This window comes from Leuciscus leuciscus (assembly GCF_965113295.1).
Source record: "Leuciscus leuciscus genome assembly, chromosome: 17".
Classification (NCBI taxonomy): domain Eukaryota; kingdom Metazoa; phylum Chordata; class Actinopteri; order Cypriniformes; family Leuciscidae; genus Leuciscus; species Leuciscus leuciscus.
Window position 1 is genome coordinate 28,294,629 of NC_138741.1, and position 20,292 is coordinate 28,314,920.

The following is a 20,292-nucleotide window of genomic DNA, read 5'->3' on the forward strand; positions in this document are numbered from 1 at the left end:
AAACACAGTCATTAAATACTGTAAGAACGTAAACCGAGTTGAGAAAAAAAGCGCATGTGTAACAGTATATTTGATCTGTGCATTCGGTCTTAAAGTGACAGTAAACCGGCTGCTGTCTGTGCTATTAATGTTAATCAAACAATCTCATTCATCTTGACTGAATCACTTTTGTAACTATAAGAGTAAATGTATATTTAATTTACACAGTGAAGACTATGCAGTGTTTTTTTGCACATTTGATTACAACAATTTATGTAGCATTTCTTATTTAGTGCTTGAGGTTTTCAGGTAGGTCTACTTCATTTGTGTCTTTGTTCTATTGTAGGTTTTTTGTCCCATTGCTTGTAATTAGTTTCTTTGTTCCTATTTGATCACTGACTGTTTTGCTTCAGCGTTTGTTTGTTTTTTACTTATGTTAGGCTAGTTCTAGTTGTTTGTGGTATTGAAATTGAGATTTATGAAATTTCAATGGTATCAAATTTTGATATAAAAACTTTATTTAAAGCAAAAGTAACTATAACGTGATACATTATAGCATTACCGTGAAATAAAATGACTCATATCATGATATAAGATTTTGGTCATATCGCCCAGCCCTAAATCTGTCCTTACATGGCTATAGATATCTCAGGTACATGCTAAAATCAGCAGCTCCCGTCAGCTGAGAGAAAGACAAATAAAGAGAGGGGAACAGGAATTTACAAGCCATGTGAGCGCTCTGTCACTCTAAAACCCCTCCGGTGCGTGAAAAAGCCTCCATTGTTGCTGTGAGGTGTGGTGTGGCGTGCCGGCCGACAGCAGCATGTGTCTTTATTCGCTCTGACAGACGGCTGAGTCTAATCCACTGCCCCACAGGCAACATGGACACCAGTTAGGACAGACAGACTACTACAAATGAATGGATAGGGGTTGAACATTAAGAAAATAATGTGGGAGAGCAGGTGAGATGAGACTGTGTGATGATGTTTTGATGGAGACACTTTTGCTGGAGTTCATGCATGTTTGTACTTTTGCTTACAGGCAGTCAATGAACAAGTCCAGCTCTGAAGACGGATCCGGTAAGTAACATGTTTTGTGTTTGTTGATTTATTGTTGTCTAAAAACTAGTTAAATCGGGTTTAAAACCTGGGAGTATCAGGGAGATTTAAAATTGGAAAAAGTCAAGAGTGAGTCTACATTTTTGTTTTGCATAAAAATGCGTAATTGGCTGAACAGCGTTCTTTTGTAAATGCACTATACAATTATTTATGAAATCTTATTAAGTCATGTGAACCCTTTAAAAAAAAACACATGTCAGTCAGATGTTTAGACATACATACTCTTTCCTTAGTATGACTATGTTCTACTTCTCAATGAACTTCATGTGGTGCATCCTGGGATGATTTTACACACGGTTTGAAGGAGTTCACGTTTTTTTTTTCTTCGCTGATCCAGATGATATATTTTTTTCAATTATATTACTGTTCAAGAGTTTGTTAGACAGTAAGTGTGTTTAATGTTTTTTAAAGAAGTCTCTTATGGTCACCAAGGATGCATTTATTTGATAAAAAATACCAGTAAAAACAGCGAGATATTATTACAATTTAATAATTATTTCTATTTGAATATATTTCAAAATGTAATTTATTCCTGTGATGCAAAGCTGAATTCTAGCATCATTACTCCAGTCTTCAGTGTCACATGATCATTCAGAAATCATTCTAATATGATGATTTGCTGCTCAAGAAACATTTATTATTATTATCAATGTTGAAACTAGTTGTGGTGCTTCATGTTGAGTACATTTTCATAGTCATATCATAGTGATACCTTTTCCTTCAGGATTCTTTCATGTATAGAAATTCCAAAAGAACAGCATTTATTAGGCACTACTAATATTTGTCTACAAAACTCTTTAAGATAAAGTCTTTTAAGATCATGGAAAAAAAACAACGTACATTTAAAAAAAAATTGTACTCGTATGTTCTTGAAACATGCAGTTAAAACATTTGCTGAGTTTAAAACTTTGTTTCTAACAGCAGGGAGATGGGACAGAAAGAAAAACAAATCGTTCTGGCAAAACTTCCGCAAGGCTCAGAAAGGGAGCGTTCGAGCGCTACCGAAAGGTTCTTCACCCATTTCTAATCACAATTTCATTAGATCTTCATATCTAGAAGATTAAATCTAGATATAACATTGCTTGAGATTATATGTATGACCTTTGACCTCTGATCTACAGGGGAGGATCCTGGCTTTGTGGCCAGTGAGATCACGATGAGTGATGAAGAACGCATCCAGCTGATGATGATGGTGAAGGAGAAGATGATCACCGTGGAAGAAGCCTTGGCTCGGGTATGAAATGGTTCAAAACCCATTTTGCCTCCATAATGTGATGCATTTACAAGATAACAGAATGCTCAGTAAAAACAGTGTAGGATGGGCCTTGATTTTACTCCCCCAAACATTAGCTAACATGCATTTTACTGTCCCTCAGCTGAAGGAATACGAAATGCAGAACAAGCAGCCCAACAGCGTGGACACGACCAATTGGACCGACACACCCAGTCCCTCCATGACCGAATCCTCCTACTGTAATGTAAGTTTCCCAGTCACCTTCTGCGTTTGCCAATGAGACGTTCTCGCATGCCAGATCCTTGTTTGTTGTGATGAACTTGTTTATTGGCAGATCTTCTGTCTATAGACACTCACAGCAGGGTTTTCACCTGCTATCTGTGGGATTTGTCACCCCTCCATCCCCCCATCATGTACTAGTGATGAACCACGGCCCCTCTGGGCCTCCAGGCAGGGTCCTATTCATCCACTCAATGCTGTAACCCCCCATTGTGCGTTTTTGGCCGGTTGAATGCAGGGCTGCTCTCTCTTCAGCGGCCCAGCAGCTCTTTTGTGCAGGGATTGTGTGATTAAGGCGCTGGGATGCAGGAGCCATTCCACCAATTCCACTGGACAGAGCCGCCGTTTACCATTTGGTGCATTCTGTGAAAACGAATTTGGTGCTTTTCGATTTTAGTTATTGTGTTTGCTAAGACAAGCATCACTGTTCGTCTCTGTCCGGCGGAAACCTCGTATCTCCAAAAACTCTACTTTACAGGAAAAGGAAAAAACACTGTATTTTTATTAAATAATTAAACGCTGGGTTGTCAAAGTTGATATTGTAGCTTTATATAAGGCCACATGCATGAGTCATTATATTATTAACATTTTACCAAAATCAAGCTTGAAATGGATTTATAAGGTTTTTGACCTGGGAATATCTGAGAATTAAGGACATACTGTACGTGTTTTGGCCATCATTAGAACGGCCGCACCTGAAGTATTTCGTTACATTTTCTTCAATTTAGGGGTTATACAGTTTACTGTAGCTATGTGGGTGCTCAGTTTTTTTCTGTCATTTGAACAAAACCTCGTGTTATTAAAGATGAAGTGCTACGCACAGGCTATTTAAGACAGTATTGCTATCACTCGACGACAAATGCTAAACTAAGACTCTTCTTCAAATTCATAAAACATTAGCCTTTATATATAAAGTATATATATATTTAGTGTTTCTTGAGTAAAAAACATTCTGTACTTATTCAAAGAACCAGTTCTTTAATTACTTTTGCACTGCAAACAAGCAGAGACTGGCCAAACTGTGTGCGGCACTTCATTTATGAAAGAGGAGGGTTGAGTTACGAGGTTTGACTGACAGTTTGAGGATACAAGTATTAGACACAAGCTATTTTTAATTGCTTCTCATTGATTAATTATTTGCAAAACCCACAGACAGACATAAAGGGTAACCATTAGTAATAATTTATTGAAAATGAAGAAATATGGAGATATGAGGTTCCGGCCCGACATCGACGTATTAATGAAGTTTCATGTAACAAAGTTCGGGAGGAGCACGTTCAGGTAATCAACCAATCAGCACAAGAGGAAGCCGGTATAAATATAGCCTTCCCTTACCTCTGTACTATGACAGTTTCACAGCATCCCTCCACCACCCCATCACCTCACTCTTGGCTGGTTTCTATCCCAGTAAAAGGGGGAGTACTCTGGGTTTCGGGCCAAATTTCGAGCTCGGTGCCCTCTCCCGGACAGCACGCCAAATACGCATAAATTACTACATCTGATTTCATGTACGTGTGAACTCGTGAATTATTATTGCTTTTAAGGTTAGAGATATGAACAACCCTCTAAAACCACTTTTCATTCAACTGACTTGTATTCAAACACATGCGAACGCAGGAGACCGCCAAACGCAAGCTCATGCGAAGAAACTTCGGATTTCTCGGCATTCCAAAGTTCAAGCTTGGAGAGCTCTGTCCGAATTCGTATCATTATTGTACCATGTACCTCCATAATGCTTTTATGTGAGGGATTCATTCAACATTCTCAGTGCTGACCAGTTATTATAGTGTCTGTGTTTTCATCGATGACAATAGAATTTTACAGATGCCGATTACATAACATCCCACCCGCTGAAATAGTTTGTCTGAAATGTTCAGTTCTCAGACTTGCACACAAGAGCCGTTTATAACAGACGTGAGCAGACTCTTAATAGTCTCACACTGACTGTATTTGACATTTCACCGGGTTTATTTCAGGTCTTGTGATCTTCTGTGGGTCTGAACTGTGGCAAGAACTACACAGTGCTCACATTTATGAACCATAAACGATGAGTAATTTTAGGTGAGATGTGGCTGTCTCTTCTGCGCGTGGTTTCTGAGCCGAACCCGTTTGCCGCTAAAACAGATGCTTCTGAGAAATACTTCTCTGCCTGCTGGAAAATAAGCGAGAAAAGAGTCTTGCACGCTCAAGTCTGTGATAATCTGGTCTTCAGATCTATTTGTGTGGGATATTTGTTTCACTTTTTTTATCGTCCAACAGGTGAAAACGCATCCCTTAGTGAAGTAGCAGCACACCTCTCTGTAATAACTCATATTTGAGGAATTATTCATGTCTGGAGCACAAACGTTGCAGGACAAGTTTACATGTTGAAGTAAATGAGTCTGTTTACAGCCTCTCTGTTGACTTCACATCACCTGTTTTTATAGTTTGCATGTGGGGAATTTTGGTTTACCATATACTAAAGACCACTGAAAGTATGTGGTCAATAATGAGTCAAAATACTTTCCATTACATGTAAAGTACCTTTTATTGTATTATTTGTATTCTTTTTTTATATTGTGTTTTGTTTTATTTCATTTCTATTTCTATTTCTATTTATTTTAATAAATGTTATTTTGTTTTATTTGATATTTATTTGTATATTATTTGATTTGATTTTTTATTTTTTTATTGTTATATGTTTTGTTTTTATTTTCAAATATTTAATATTTTGGTGTTTTCTATTTATTTTGTTATTGTTTTATTTTGTTGTTATTTATCTTGTTTTCTATTGTTTATTATTTGTACAGTCGAGAGAACAGTCGGAGGACGAGCTGGAAGAGTCCATCACCTTTCGCCGACTGCATAAACTCGTTAATTCAACTCGACGTGTGAGAAAGAAGTTAATCAGAATTGATGAGGCCAAAAAACACGGATCAAAAGGTGAGATATGAATGCCTTTCGTTAACTTTTCACAATCATACATACTCATGTCACACATCACACCTGAAATGTACATAGCTGTGCAGATGTATGCAGAACATCTAGGATAAGAACATTTTTAACAGTAAATAGAAAAATCACTGTGGAGTGAATTCGAGTTTCACACTTGGCATGTTTGATTTGATTAAAATGAACTCTGGTGCGATTGCTCTGTTAGTGCGGTTCATTTGAATAAGTGTGAACGCTGCCATCCGAACTCTGGTGCAAAACCAAACAAGTGGAGCGAGATCGCTGAAAAGATGAGTCTCAGTCCGCTTCCAAACAAACTCTGGTGTGGTACGAGTGAACTATGAATGCAACACGGACCAAAAACATGTAAAAGAACCAAAAACAGGATGTGATGTCATAAGATGTGACCCTGAAAGGACAGAATGCTCAAGCATGCACTGAAACCAGAAAAGTGTATTGAGAAAGTAAATGGGGTCAATAGTTTTCTGGTTGCCTTGCTTTGTTTCTCCTCCAGACCCTGTGAGTCCTGAAGCGTTCCCGTCGGGCGAGGAGGGCTTCTCTCTCTACTCTGGGGTGCACAAACGTCTTGCCGTGTCTCAGGGTGACGGCCTGAGCTTCATGCTTCATGAACAGCTGTCTCTGGACAGAGACTCGGACAGTCTGACCACGTCTCCCTCGTCCAGCAGCTTAGACACCTACAGCAGCCACAAGCTCTTCAGTAAGTCCAGCAGCAGTCAGGGGCCGGAGCCGGCGTCTGGACCCGGCGGAGCAGTGTCTGGGCTGGACGCAGGCAGCGGTTCCTCCTTCTCTGAGGCAGACGGTGAAGTCGAGCCCAGGATGTCCCGCTCTGTGACCGACGGGGAGATGAGACGAGCCCTGAGCCCCTCGAACTACCATGGAGTGAGTATAAGCACTGTTTTGTGTTTTGTTTTGTTTTGTTTTGTTTTGTTTTGTTTTGTTTGTTTGTTTGTTTGTTTGTTTTATTAAAAAAAGCTCTGAGCCCCTCTAACTACCATGGAGTGAGTACAAGTACTGTGTTTTGTTTTGTGTTATTTATAGTTTTTATTTTTATTTTATTTTATTATTTCATTTATTTATTTTTTGACGAACCCTGAGCCCCTCTAATGGAGTGAGTAAAGGTATTGTGTTTTATTTTATTTTATTTTATTTTATTTTATTTTATTTTATTTTATTTTATTTTATTTATTTTATTTTATTTTATTTTATTTTATTTTATTTTATTTTATTTTATTTTATTTTATTTTATTTTATTTTATTTTATTTTATTTTATTTGTCCTAGGGGGATGCCAAGCTCCAAAATGGCACAAAATAATAATAATAATAATATAGTAGGTTTTATTTGATTATTATATTTTATATTATTATATTTTCCATGTCTCAGGGTGACTTTAAGCTCCAAAATGTAAAAAATATATTTATTTTTTTTATGTGAAGAATAGATGTAATTTAAGTCAATATTCACTGAAAATGTAACTTGTATGGTCAAGATTTAAATGTAAAGATATAACTTGAGCCAGATTTCGCTTTTCGAACTCTATTCTTTGTGTCACAGAGGACCTGTAGCTTTGGAGGATTTGATCTCACAAGCCGATCTGTGTACATGGGCAACAGCAGCTTTGACCCCACAGTAAGGACACATTGGAAAATGGCAAAATAGTCATAAAATCTATTACAAAATCTATTCAGCTTCTTGCATGCCGTTTTTATAATTTTAGAAGATTTTGAAGTTGTGTATTCTGTCATGTCTGTCTTGCAGAACGAAAACGGCAGTATCAGCATGAGAGACGCATCCAGATCTCCAACACCTTCCCGTATCTCTCTGGGGAAGAAGGTGAAATCTGTTAAAGAGACCATGAGGAAACGCATATCCAAGAAATATAATCCCTCTCCATCAGAGCAGGTGATTGTGTGATGAGGATTCATGTATAATGCAGATTACTGAAGGGACTACTGAGTAACAATTTTAGCAATTCCAATATAGCGAATCTGTCATTTTTGTCGAAGCAGAATGCAGTTTGTGTATGCCATGATGCTAGGGTGTTTGGGCTAGTTACTAAATGATTGTCAAAGTCAAAGTGTTTGTCATTTTTTCATCTACCAAGCAAAATTCATGAAGTCTGCTTCCTTAAACACTAAAACCTAGGGTTAGGAAGTTGTTCAGATATCTTACTCCAATATGAGCAACATTAATAGTGATGCTTGACTTGGCAAACACCATTTATCTTGGAACCAAAGTACATTTGAGTCATTTAGTAGTAGTCAGCACCTGTAGAATTTGCTTTCATTCATTACAGCTTGATTTCTGTGTATCTAGCGCCTTCTGTTGGCCATGGTATTGATTTCAGTGTGTTGTGTTTGACTCAGTCAAGCCCCAGCAGAGCTCCCAGCAGCCCTCAGTCTCCTCACACCGACACAGACTCTCTGGAGAAACCCAAACTCAAGGCTGGAGGGTCAGTGGAGAGTTTGAGGAGCTCCCTCAGCGGTCAGAGCTCCATGAGTAAGTGTGTATGGAAATGCTTCACTACACTTGTGCAATTTATGAAAGTGTCAGATAAAATAAACAAATATAGTCTTTATAATATTAAACCTTATTAAAGTATATAAATGTACAAAATATAAAAATGTAATATAATAGCCTAATAGGAAACAATGATCATCCCATAAATGGCCATTCTATGTTTTTATGTATTATGTTTTCTTTCAAATATTAAAGAGCCAAAAGGTGTCTGTATAATATATAAGTTTATACTACAGGGCCGTTGAATGCTTGAATCTGATTGGTTGACGAACGTTCTAAGGTGTGCATTATTTTCAGGGAAACGCACGGCTAAAGTAGTTCCAGGCAGGTCTCGACCGCATTACAGTTCCATATCACTTCGCGTAGTCAACTGTAATAACGGAAAATAGGATACAATTCATAACAAGAAAAAGCATTTCGCCCCATGCGCTTGATCTGCAATTTTCAATGTCTAGCTTCACAATCAATAGAAACATGCAGTTTAATTTGAATAAATAAACTATAAAGTCCTATCTATAATCAATAGAAAATTAAACTGAATATAGGCTAAATAAATGGATAGTCCTGCAGCACGGATTTTTATTGCAGATAATAACAAATAAATAATTATTGATAGGCCTACTTGTTAAAAGGGCTTTGGGTTTCATTTATTTGGCTAGTCTACTGTCATCTGTCAATAATAGAAAAAAAAAAGAATTAACGAATTAATTAAAACGATTGAATTAATTAATAAATAATAATATTGACGCACATGCTTTTCTGTCTCATTTATGCAACATCTCTCTCTAATAACTGCATTAATAACTGCATAAAGCCGGGAACACACTTTAAGGCCGCGGTTATGAATGTAATTTGATACTTTGACTGATCATGCCCGCGCGTGTTCAGCGCGTTCAGTCTGTGTTCAAAGTCGGTGTTTAAAATCTGCTGCAGTCGATGAAACAGTCAGAGAATGTGTCAGCTAGTCGTGTGTCCCCAGCATTAGTCTGCTATCAGCGGCTCAAACCTCCGTTACTAACTCTGAAATGACGTTTTGGAATTAGCAACGGAGGCATGGGATTAGATGCGTAAGAAATTAGTCCTACATACAAGAGCGTTTTAATGACAAAAACTTTACAAACGTCTTGAAATACATAATCTGAACAATGTTTCGAGGTGTGGTAACTGTAGTATAAGCGGAATAATTGACTTCAGGCCGTTGAATTATTAGAAAAATAATGCACACCCGAGGTGTAACGGCCACTCCGCTTCGCGTCGTGACCGCATTACCACCTCGGGTGTGCATTATTTTTCTAATAATTCAACGGCCTGTCGTCAATTATTCCTTACATAATCAATACTAAAACAACAGAAAATGTATAAAAGAATAAAGTATAATGAATACTGAATGTATAATGAAAGTAGAATATAACAGAGTAGATTAATAGATAATATACAAGCCTGCTGGTCATCATGCAAAATAAACCTGACAGGGTGATGTTATAATTGGTGTTATAATTTAATTATTTTGTGAAAATGACTTGTTGACGGTATATTATTTTACTTATTACACATCTGCTTATCAAATAAACTGACATGACATTTTTTTTTTTTTTTTTTTTTTTTGGTGGGGGTGGGGGGATTTAAATTAATAGTTTTATAGTTTAGTGACTTTAAAGTCTTGTTATTGGTCAATAGTTCAGAATTGACCAGAATTTATAAAAATGGATTAAAAACCAGGGAAAAAAACCCTTATGGTATCAGACGATACTCTGAAATGGTACTAAATGATTACCGTATTCATATACCACGGTATTTACAGAGTACTTCAAAGAATACCAGGGTTGATCCATGTCAGTAGACGTGTTTAAAGCATTAGTTGTTTTCGCAGGCGGTCAGACGGTCAGCACCACAGATTCGTCCACCAGCAACCGAGAGAGTGTGAAATCAGAAGACGGTGATGAAGACGAGCTGCCGTACAGAGGACCGTTCTGTGGCCGCGCTCTCGTACACACAGACTTCACCCCGAGCCCGTACGACACCGACTCCCTCAAACTCAAGGTCACAGCTGCTTTCTCATGAATAAACCCACCCTCAGCTTCCTTTGCTCTGCATCTAAAGCATGCGTTTGCCTTGCAGAGAGGAGATATGATCGACGTCATCAGTAAGCCGCCCATGGGCACGTGGATGGGGCTGCTGAATAACAAGGTGGGAACATTTAAGTTCATCTACGTGGAGACGCTAAACGAGGAAGAGGAGAAACCCAAACGCAGTGTGAAGAAGAGGAGGAAGAGCCATCCTCCCAAACCGACCTCTGTAGAGGAGCTTCTGGAGCGCATCAATCTCAAAGTAATGTCTCTTTAAACTACAAAAACACAATAATGCTCCATTCAGTTCCTTACTACGGAGCCCCTAAAGGGACAGTGTGAAGACAAAAAAATATGAGATGGGAGGGAAAATGATTTGGTTAATGCTGTTGCGTTCGCTCACAAAGAACACAAACGTTTTTGCGAGGGAACGCAAAAGCTATGACTTATTCCATCTCATATTTCGGTAACACTTTACAATAAGGTCTCATTTGTTAACATTAGTTAATGTATTAACTAACATGAACTAACTATGAGCAATACATTTGTTACAGTATTTATTTTACGTATTAACGTTAGTTAACGTTCATTGTTTGTTAGTTCACAGTGCATTTACTAATGTTAATAAATACAACTTTTGATTTTAATAATGTATTATTAAATGTAAATGATTAATAAATGCTGTAGAAGTGCAGTTCATTATTAATTCATGTTACCTAATGTAGTTATGTAGTGTTATTTTAGTATTATTTTTACACTATTATAGTGTATATATAATATATATATATAATATGTATTTAGTTGTAATACACAATAATAACCCTGGTTCATCGTCCTGCAGGAGCACATGCCCACGTTCCTGTTTAACGGCTATGAGGATCTGGACACGTTTAAGCTGTTGGAGGAGGAAGATCTGGACGAGCTGAACATCAGAGATCCTCAGCATAGAGCCGTCCTGCTCACCGCCGTGGAGCTTCTGCAGGAGTGTGACAGTGAGAGGCCGACCGCAAACACACACACACACACACACACACACACACACACACACTAGGTGCGTTTAAATGGAGCGTTGCATTCCGATTACAATTGGTTTAAAAGTCCAATCCGAATGAAAATGCTCCATGTAAACACCTCAACTGGAATAAAAATACCCAAACTGATTGAAAGAGGTGGGATAAACCTTTCTAATCCGTCCGATAGGACATGTAAACACCTGATCGGATTGAAAACCGAAACTGGAAAGTTTTGTGCATGTGCAATGACGTAGAAATGGCGTAATGACTCAGAACGAGCTGATGCTGTTGAATATAATAAATGACTAAATGACGTGAGCTCATCGTCTCCGAAATAGGACCTGAAATAAATAAATAAGTCTGTTTTTTAAAACAAAGAAAATGAGGATGGAGAGTATGTTCCAAGTTTCAAATCCGATTTTGAAGCTTGTGACATATAAACACACACATCAACAAGATCTCTTTATTTAGACTTCATGTAAACACTAGTTCGGATTCAATCAGAATGATTTAATTCCAACTGAAACAAAAAGTGTCCATGTAAACATGCCTACTGAGAGATATTTTACTGTTCCGCCTGATTAACCAGTCATTTTAACAGTGCTACCAATAGAATTAATGAGAAATATGTCTGCACCATATTTAAGTCACTAAAAGAATTTATAAGTCTCTATAAAAGTATTATATACTGTATACTACTGTGTACCATTTCAGGTCAGTAAGTTTTGAAATAAAGAAATACATACAGCAATAAAGCAAAGGTGACCGTAAAGACATCATGTTATCAAATATTTCTATTTCAAATAAATGCTTCATCAAAGAATCATGAAAAAAATAAATGTTTCATGGACACCAAATCATCATAGTAGAATGATTTCTGTAGGATCATGTGAGACTGGAGTAATGAAGCTGAAAATTCATCAGTTACCATCACAGAAATAAATCACATTTTAAAATGTATTTCAATAGAAAATAGATATTTTAAACAATAATCAATTTGTAACAATTCTTTACAATATTACTGTATTTTTGATGCTGCCTTGGTGAGCATAAAAGAAGTTTAAAATAATTTCAACGGTAGGTTGAATATGGATTTTATGGATAGGACCAATAGCTATTTTTACTATTAATATATATTTATAATAGTAAATATTTTTATTTTATAATATATATTTAAAAATTATTATATATTTATATATACAAAGTAACAAATATTTTTTACAAATATTTTACATAATATTTACTTCAAAATACACCTAAAAATGTCAGTCAGTAAGGGGAAGTAAAAATATATCACTGTATTAATATTACTATTGTAATACCCAGATACATATGTGTTTATTTCTCATTAAAATACTCCTAAAACGGTGTATTAAATTAAAAATTTATGTTTGCTCTCAAAAAAAAAAAAAATTGTGAGAGAAAAAATTTAAATATGATAAGTTAAAGGGATAGTTCACCCAAAAATGAAAATTCTGTCATCATTTACTCACCCTCAAGTTGTTCCAAACCTGTATGAGTTTCTTTGTTCTGCTGAACACAAAGGAAGATATTTGGAAGAATGTTTTAACCAAACAGATCTCGGTCCCCATTGACTACCATAGTATATTTTTTTCCTACTATGGAAGTCAATGGGGACCGAGATCTGTTGATTACAAACATTCTTCCAAATATCTTCCTTTGTGTTCAGCAGAACAAAGAAACTCATACAGGTTTGGAACAACTTGAGGGTGAGTAAATGATGACAGAATTTTCATTTTTGGGTGAACTATCCCTTTAAGAAGCTAAATTTCAGCTGAATGTTACTTTGTTCCTCCTAGCCTACATTAAATGTATTACATAAAGTTTTCATTTAAGTGTATGATTTGGTTTGTCATAATTTTTTTTCTTTTTTTTTTTTTTGGTTGCTTTGCTATGTATGCATCATAAAGCATGTAAATGCATTTATATGAACTATATGCATTGCAAATATTTATTATAGGCCATATCCAACATTACATTTTTATAGAATATGTAACAGAAAAAGCTTATAATGTTACATGTGAATTGCGCCTACAGCATATATTCAAAAATAATTATCAGTCATACCAAAACAATAAAATCGAACCAAATCCTGATCACATTGTAGACTTCATATAATCATATCTTTTAGTAAAGAACTAAAATGGTGTTTTTTTGTTCAGGTAACAGTGACCCGGAGCGCGAGGGATCATCTGGAGACTCTCAAGAGAAGCATCTGTCCGAGGGCAGCGTCCCGCCTGGAGACTCTCCTCGAGACTCGGGCTGTTACGAGAGCAACGAGAACCTGGAGAACGGTAATGACAGCCTTCCTCACCTGTGACTCTCCAGCCCTCCTCTTCCTCCTGTCTGTGATCTCTGCATGGTCTTCTGCTTTCACTCGTCTCTCTGCTGTGAGGACGACATCTGCTTTCATTCCCAGCATTCAGCGGACCAGAGCATCTCTCATCCACAGCATCAGTTACTCGTGACGTGACTTTGCATTGAGATTTCACTTCAGTCCCATTTCCATTCGAGAACCGACTTTCTACCGTGTTGCGTGATTTGCTGAATTTGTGTTGAACCAAAAAGAGTGAAGAAGTTTGGTCCTAAATCAATATTATTCACTGTTACAGCTTGAAATTCTGATCACATAAATGTTCAATATCATTTGCTTTGGTTTAGACGAACAAAAGAATACTAGTCATAACATGCTCATGTCAATAGCCCTTGTGAAGAGTTGACGATGTCATTATTATAATTTTTTTGCTTGTGCTTGCGGGACGTTGCTGTTTGTGTGTGTATATTTTTCTAGTAAGAAATACTATGATGTTGCACAATATCTTTAAATGTGCCTAAAAATCATTTGTGATATGCAAACGTATGAGGCTAAAGTAGATATATTTACAAAACAAAAAAAAGTCTATACATCTTGCTCCACAGTTAGAGACAACAGATACAATCATAGCTGCGATGACATCAAAATGTCTTGAGATATTCAGTCTTACATAAAGAGTGAAACTCATGAAAACATGTCCAGGTCACATTTCACCCCAAAATCAACTTTGAAAAATACAGAATTAAAAGAAAAGGCTTGTTTTAAGCCAATTTTTCTTTTTTCATACAGTCAATATTAATCACATTTTCCCCTCAAATGTATGTTTACATAAATACTAAATGACTATTTAAAAAGAAAATTCTCATTACAGTTTTTGTGATAACTATTATTTTTAGTGGTACTTGTCATTATTATAATACACTTTTTTTTTTATTTGCTATAAATTAAAGCAGTACACTACAACCGTGTTAATACTTTAATACATTAATACTAATTGTTATAATATTTTTTAATACTAACATAAAAATTAATAGGAATTCAATAAAAATATTAATTGAAATTGTCTAAAAGTATTAATAATATTGTAATATTATTCTATATGAATAGATAGATGGTTTAATCAGATATAATTATATTAGATTATTAATTATTAATTTTTTTGTAATTTTTTTTTGCATTACATTAATAGTGAACATTTTTTTTTACAGTTTGAGGGTGTTTAATGACAATCTCACAGTGCAAGAAGTTCATAATGGAGTGATCGCTTTTGTTAAGCAAAATGTAACTTTTTATTTATTTCTTTGATTTTGGGATTACATATGACCCGGAAATGTCCTTAAGATTTTGTAAGATTCATCCACAAATGTCTTACATGTTCTTTGCAACTGTGGCTAAAAAAAGAAAAGCGTACAGAATCCATGTACATGGATCCGACTGAAACTCTGAGCTCTGTGTGTGTGTGTCACTGACCGAGGGAGAGATGTCAGTCAATGTCATTACAGAAGCTATGGAATAAAATACTCTATGATCTCTTCATCTGAATCGCCTGCTTATTCCTGTCTGCTCCTCTCCTTTTCCATCCAGTACTTTCTGTTCACTCTTAAACTATATATTTCATCACTATGCACAACCAATCAGTTTCTCTTTGCATGATCTTTTCCGTCAGTCTATGATCTGTCTCAAGGAAAAATGCTGCTGTTTAAAAGATTTGTTTAATGTTTTTTTAAAGAAGTCTCTTATGCTCACCAAGACTGCATTTATTTGATCAAAAATACAGTAAAACGTTCTATTTAAATACATTTTAAAGTGTAATTTATTCATGTGATGCCAAGCTGAATTTTCAGCATCATTACTCCAGTCTTCAATGTCACATGATTCTTCAGAAATCATTCAAATATGCTGCTCAAGAAACATTTATGATTATTATCAATGTTGAAAACTGTTGTGCTGTTTTTTTTCCTTTGATGAATAGAAAGTTAAAAAGAACAGCATATTTGAAAAAGAAATCTTTTGTAACATTATAAATCTTAACTGTAACTTTTGATCAATGGAATGCATCCTTGCTGAATAAAAGTATTAATTTCTTTATTTTTTTTAAACTGTACTTTCCCTAAACTTTTGAATGGTAGTGTATGATAAAAAAAAAAAATATATATATATATATTATTTACGATTATTATTTATATATATATATATATATATATATATATGTCCAGTTGTGTCGTTTCGAACTCGTATGACTAATTTTTAACTGTGTTTTGTTGTCATGTTGAATCACATCTTCTTCACGTGAATCTTCTTGTAGGCAAAGGCAAAAAGACGTCTCATTTAAGCAGGTCCTCATCAGGCTTTGAGTCCAGCCATCTCTCCTCCCCTGAGTTTCCCATCCCACCCCTCTGCCATTCCAGCAGGTTGAGCCCAAAAACCCGACCGGACCTTCCACTTCCACTGCAGGTCGACTCCATGCAGGATCTTCATCTGGGAAGGAACCACTACATCCTCGGAGGAAAACCCCTGAGTCGCAGTTGTGGCGCCTTGGATCATCAGTCTAGTCCAGCTGAGCTGTTGAAGCGTTACCTCTCAGTAGAGGAACTTCATCTGCACAGAAAATTGTCTGACAGTACTGAGGAGAATTCAAGTCAAGCACAGGAGAATGTTGAGTCTGAAGAGATTGTATATGGAGCCCAGCTGTCCTCAAGCGTTTCAGTGGTGGAGTATGAAGTGGTTCCTGTAGATGATTGTCCTCCAAGCACACAGCGCATGAAACCACCAATTCCTCCAAAACCTCTTCCACTGCCGTTATTAAAGAGCAGGGACACTGGCGTCGGGAGAAATGAGGTTTCCACAAGCACATCGTCTAAGACGAATTCCGGCCAGGAAGGTCCCAGGAACTCCAAGTCACTCATTTACAGACCGGCCAAGAAAGTTCATTCTGGGAAAATGGCCAACATGGAGACTTTAGTGGAGGAAAAGTTATGCTCTGATGGCATCGACCTCACAGATGAGCCATATTCTGACAAGGTATCTGTTTTTTTCTGACTTGATTAATGTTATATATTACAGATGTTGTCTTTGCAGATAACCCTCTGGTGGTCTTTGGTCATTTAGACTGAAAAGTAATGCATTTAGATTATTATAATTTTTTTTTACTTCATTGGAATGGTACAAAACTTGATGACTTATGTCGCACTTGGTGTGTGAACACAAATTTTTTTTGCAAAGAATGCAAAAGCATTGACATTATTTTTCCTCCCATCTCATATTTTTTTCCACCACCATGTCCCTTAGGGGCTCTGTAATAACCAAATCCAAAAACTGATCAAAGTAAGTAATTATGTCTGAAAATACTCTAAGCATCTAGAGAATGCACAGACATATATTTAATTTGAACACACTGTATTATTTGGAGAAAAAAATTAGAAAAATTGTTTAACTCTAGCATTTGTATTATATAGAAATAAATGGTGCATAATTTAGAGGTAAATATTGTTTAGTACTTGTAAATATAAAATGTTAAAGAATAAATATTATTGAAACAAAATATAGTGCAATTATTTCATAAAACAAAATGTGACATTTATATTGTCTTTGTTCTGTTTTGATCGTCAAGGATCTGACCCTTAGCCTTTCAAAGCCTCTATTTAAATAGCGCGCGAACGCAGGCGGTCGACACATGCGCTCTAGAAAATGTCATCTTTGTCGATAAAAAAAAACGTTGTATTCTTTTAAACTAAAGCAAAGACTATAGATATAGAAAGACGTTTCACTCATATTACTCATGAATGGGAGAAACTGCAATGCGCAATATGGCGGAATAGTCCCGCCTTCTAAGTAAAAGAGCCAATCGCTGATTGGTAAAGCCATAACATCACTGCAGTTGCCGTTTCAAGCTCCCCTTTCAAGCTTAGCATAAGAAATAATATTTATTGGACAGTTAATGTCAGATTATGTTGCTGATTCGAAATATGTTATTTAATTGTGAGTTCAGCAAGCAGTTATTGAGATTTCAGGATTCCCCCATTCAAATAGATTGAATCATTGAATGCCTGAAATAGCTGCCCGGAGGCGTTGCAAATATGGCCGCCGAGTGAACAGACTTTCCTCGAAAGGGACTTTGACCAAAGACCATAGAATAACACAAGACGCATCACTCGTATTGTTTTGAATGAGGAAAAGTGTAACGCTCAACATGGCGGAATAAGTCCCGCCTTCTAAATAAGAGCCAATGGCCGATTGGTAAAGTCATCGAGTCACTGCATCTGCCGTTAGAAGTTCCGGTTCCTATAGAAACAGTCAGACGCGAGCTTCCACTGTGCATGCGCATTAGCTTGATCCAGCCTGAAATAATGTTGTTTTCTGTCATGATTAGAACGTTTAGAAACAAAATGTATGAGACAGTTGTTGTCAGATTTCGTTGGTGATTTTCAAATATGAAATTTAATCGTAAGCTTGGCAAACAGTTTTGGAGAATTTGATGTTTCCCCATTCAAAAAGAAGCTGCACTTGCATGCCGGAGAAGTGTTTCAAAGATGGCCACCGAGTGAAATGACTAGTCTTAAAGGGACGTTGGTTATATTCAACTTTCTATAAACAAAACAGGGACTTTTCTTTGATTAAAGTTGCAGCTATCTCATAATCCCCTCACACAAGGGCTTGTCAATGTAGGCGTCTGTTGTTGCAGTCTTCTGTATTTTGTTGTTTTTCCATCTATTAAGTTTGTTTTTCCATCTATTTAGTTTCTACTGTGACACAATGGCCTTGGCTAGTGTTGCCACCTTGTGGAATAACTGATTAGTGCAAAACAAATGATGTGCGCATGCGCGTACAAAGTACTATAGTTTACTGATCTCTCTTGTCTTTCTTTCAGCATGGCCGTTACGGAGTGCCTTTCTCTCTGATCCAGAGATATTCTGAAGATCTGGACAAACCTTTGGGTGACATTGCCATTCTGATTGATCAGACAAGAGTCCAACGCCTTCTAAAGCAGCATCGTACAGCAGTGAGTGTCCTGTCTCATGACGCCATACAGTCAATGAGTGTCAATGGACCCTTTTCACATTTCTGGGGTTCTCCGAAGCGGAAATCGTCATAGTTGGGTAAACTTTTATAGTGGTGAACGGGAGTCATCAGCAAATGGCATTTTTGCACTAATAACAAAAGGAAAAAATCCATTATAGTGTTTCCATGACTCTCCAAGAGGGAAAAAATACTGAGAGAAATATTGAAATTTGCCGTCACTCCCTCAACCGTTGTATTAGAAACACCCTTGCAGCCATGTTAATTTTTAAGTTAAGTAACGTTATAGTGTTATAATGACCATATGAAAAACTTTACTAGATTTGTGATGTCGATAACGGTGTAAACGTAAACTGTCTGTGAAAAGGGTCAGTTGCACATTCTTTATAAACGTTTCTGACTTTGACTTTCTTTCGTATGTCACAGATCCCATTGAGAGGATTGTCAGAGATATGTGTGATCCCTTGAGCACTTCTGGACAACATCGTACTGATTCCTGAACTGTGGGAGCAGCTTAGGATAATACCAGCTGATCGATTATAAACCCAGCTGACTCCTGAAGTTTAAAGATCATGAATCACTGACTCTCCTTGTGGAATTTTACATGCGCACCTGAAAGTTTTTTTCTAATTACAATTTCTCTTTACCTGTCCTTTTAGGCTTGAGACAGCACAGTAGAAACTGAAGTAGTCTGACATGTATTTGTGGTTTCATTTGAAACCTCCACTAGTGGACACTGAAAAATGATTGGTTTTGAATCAAATTTAATGTTATGATCAAAAGGCACCAGTTCCAAATTCTTTAGGAGTTTGTGGAAACCATAAATGTTGCCTTTGAAAATGTATATAATAGTTCATCTGAGTGAAACCTACTTTTGCTGTCATTTGTTTTGGATAGATTATCATTATATTGATATTTTAATAGAAGCAGTTTTTATATTATTTTGTTATCTGCCCAAACTAAAAAAGCATTTTCTCTGTAAACTGCATTGTCTTATATTTTGAGTAATGTTCATATTGATTTCAAACCATATTTATTTCCTGCTGTAATATAGGACTTATTTGATGATTTTTGCTTGTAAAAATTTACATAGGCTACATATTTTAATCAATAACGTTCTGTTATGGGGTAAAGAAGGGTTCTGTTCTGTTATGGGCTAATGCAAGGTGGTGTGAATGAACTGAATGTTTGTAAATGTATTTTCAGAGATGTGTTTAAAAACTAATAAAGCTTTTGATTCGTTAAAAACTTTTATTCATTTTATATATATATATATATATATATATATATATATATATATATACACACACACACAGTTGATTTTACATCAACTTCTAAGATTAGCATAGACCTGTTGGAAATGTAAGTTGTGTAATATAGTATGTAAATAATAGAGTTGGGGTTCTCAAACTCAGATTTGTCGCACTTGAGTGAATTTGTACACGGACTTGGACATTTTTATACTTTATCGAGTACAGTCAAGTCCGTGGGACTAGAGGACACAATATAGTATTGTGATATCAACCAGTCACATGGCAGTTGCTTCAATGCATTTAGGGGTGTGGTCCTGGTCAAGACAATCTCCTGAACTCCAAACTGAATGTCAGAATGGGAAAGAAAGGTGATTTAAGCAATTTTGAGGTCTGAGTATTTCACAATCTGCTCAGTTACTGGGATTTTCACGCACAACCATTTCTAGGGTTTACAAAGAATGGTGTGAAAAGGGAAAAACATCCAGTATGCGGCAGTCCTGTGGGCGAAAATGCCTTGTTGATGCTAGA

At 36.3% G+C, this 20,292-nt stretch overlaps 1 protein-coding gene across 4 annotated transcripts in view; it reads left to right on the plus strand.

Annotated features, from left to right (window-relative positions):
* The window catches only part of sash1b (SAM and SH3 domain containing 1b), a 110,876-nt gene extending 91,123 nt beyond the window's left edge, over positions 1 to 19,753 (plus strand). For all 4 annotated transcript variants that reach the window (XM_082142950.1, XM_082142951.1, XM_082142953.1 and 1 more), the window contains 16 exons: positions 1,021 to 1,058; positions 2,019 to 2,105; positions 2,219 to 2,331; positions 2,474 to 2,575; positions 5,400 to 5,532; positions 6,056 to 6,441; positions 7,116 to 7,190; positions 7,320 to 7,463; positions 7,928 to 8,060; positions 9,952 to 10,121; positions 10,200 to 10,409; positions 10,989 to 11,139; positions 13,344 to 13,475; positions 15,801 to 16,516; positions 18,363 to 18,494; positions 18,938 to 19,753. In XM_082142950.1, the coding sequence (XP_081999076.1) occupies positions 1,021 to 1,058; positions 2,019 to 2,105; positions 2,219 to 2,331; positions 2,474 to 2,575; positions 5,400 to 5,532; positions 6,056 to 6,441; positions 7,116 to 7,190; positions 7,320 to 7,463; positions 7,928 to 8,060; positions 9,952 to 10,121; positions 10,200 to 10,409; positions 10,989 to 11,139; positions 13,344 to 13,475; positions 15,801 to 16,516; positions 18,363 to 18,494; positions 18,938 to 18,979 (2,764 nt within the window). In that variant the 3' untranslated portion in view covers positions 18,980 to 19,753. The remainder of the gene's footprint in view (positions 1 to 1,020; positions 1,059 to 2,018; positions 2,106 to 2,218; positions 2,332 to 2,473; positions 2,576 to 5,399; positions 5,533 to 6,055; positions 6,442 to 7,115; positions 7,191 to 7,319; positions 7,464 to 7,927; positions 8,061 to 9,951; positions 10,122 to 10,199; positions 10,410 to 10,988; positions 11,140 to 13,343; positions 13,476 to 15,800; positions 16,517 to 18,362; positions 18,495 to 18,937) is intronic.
* The last annotated feature ends 539 nt before the right edge of the window (positions 19,754 to 20,292 follow it).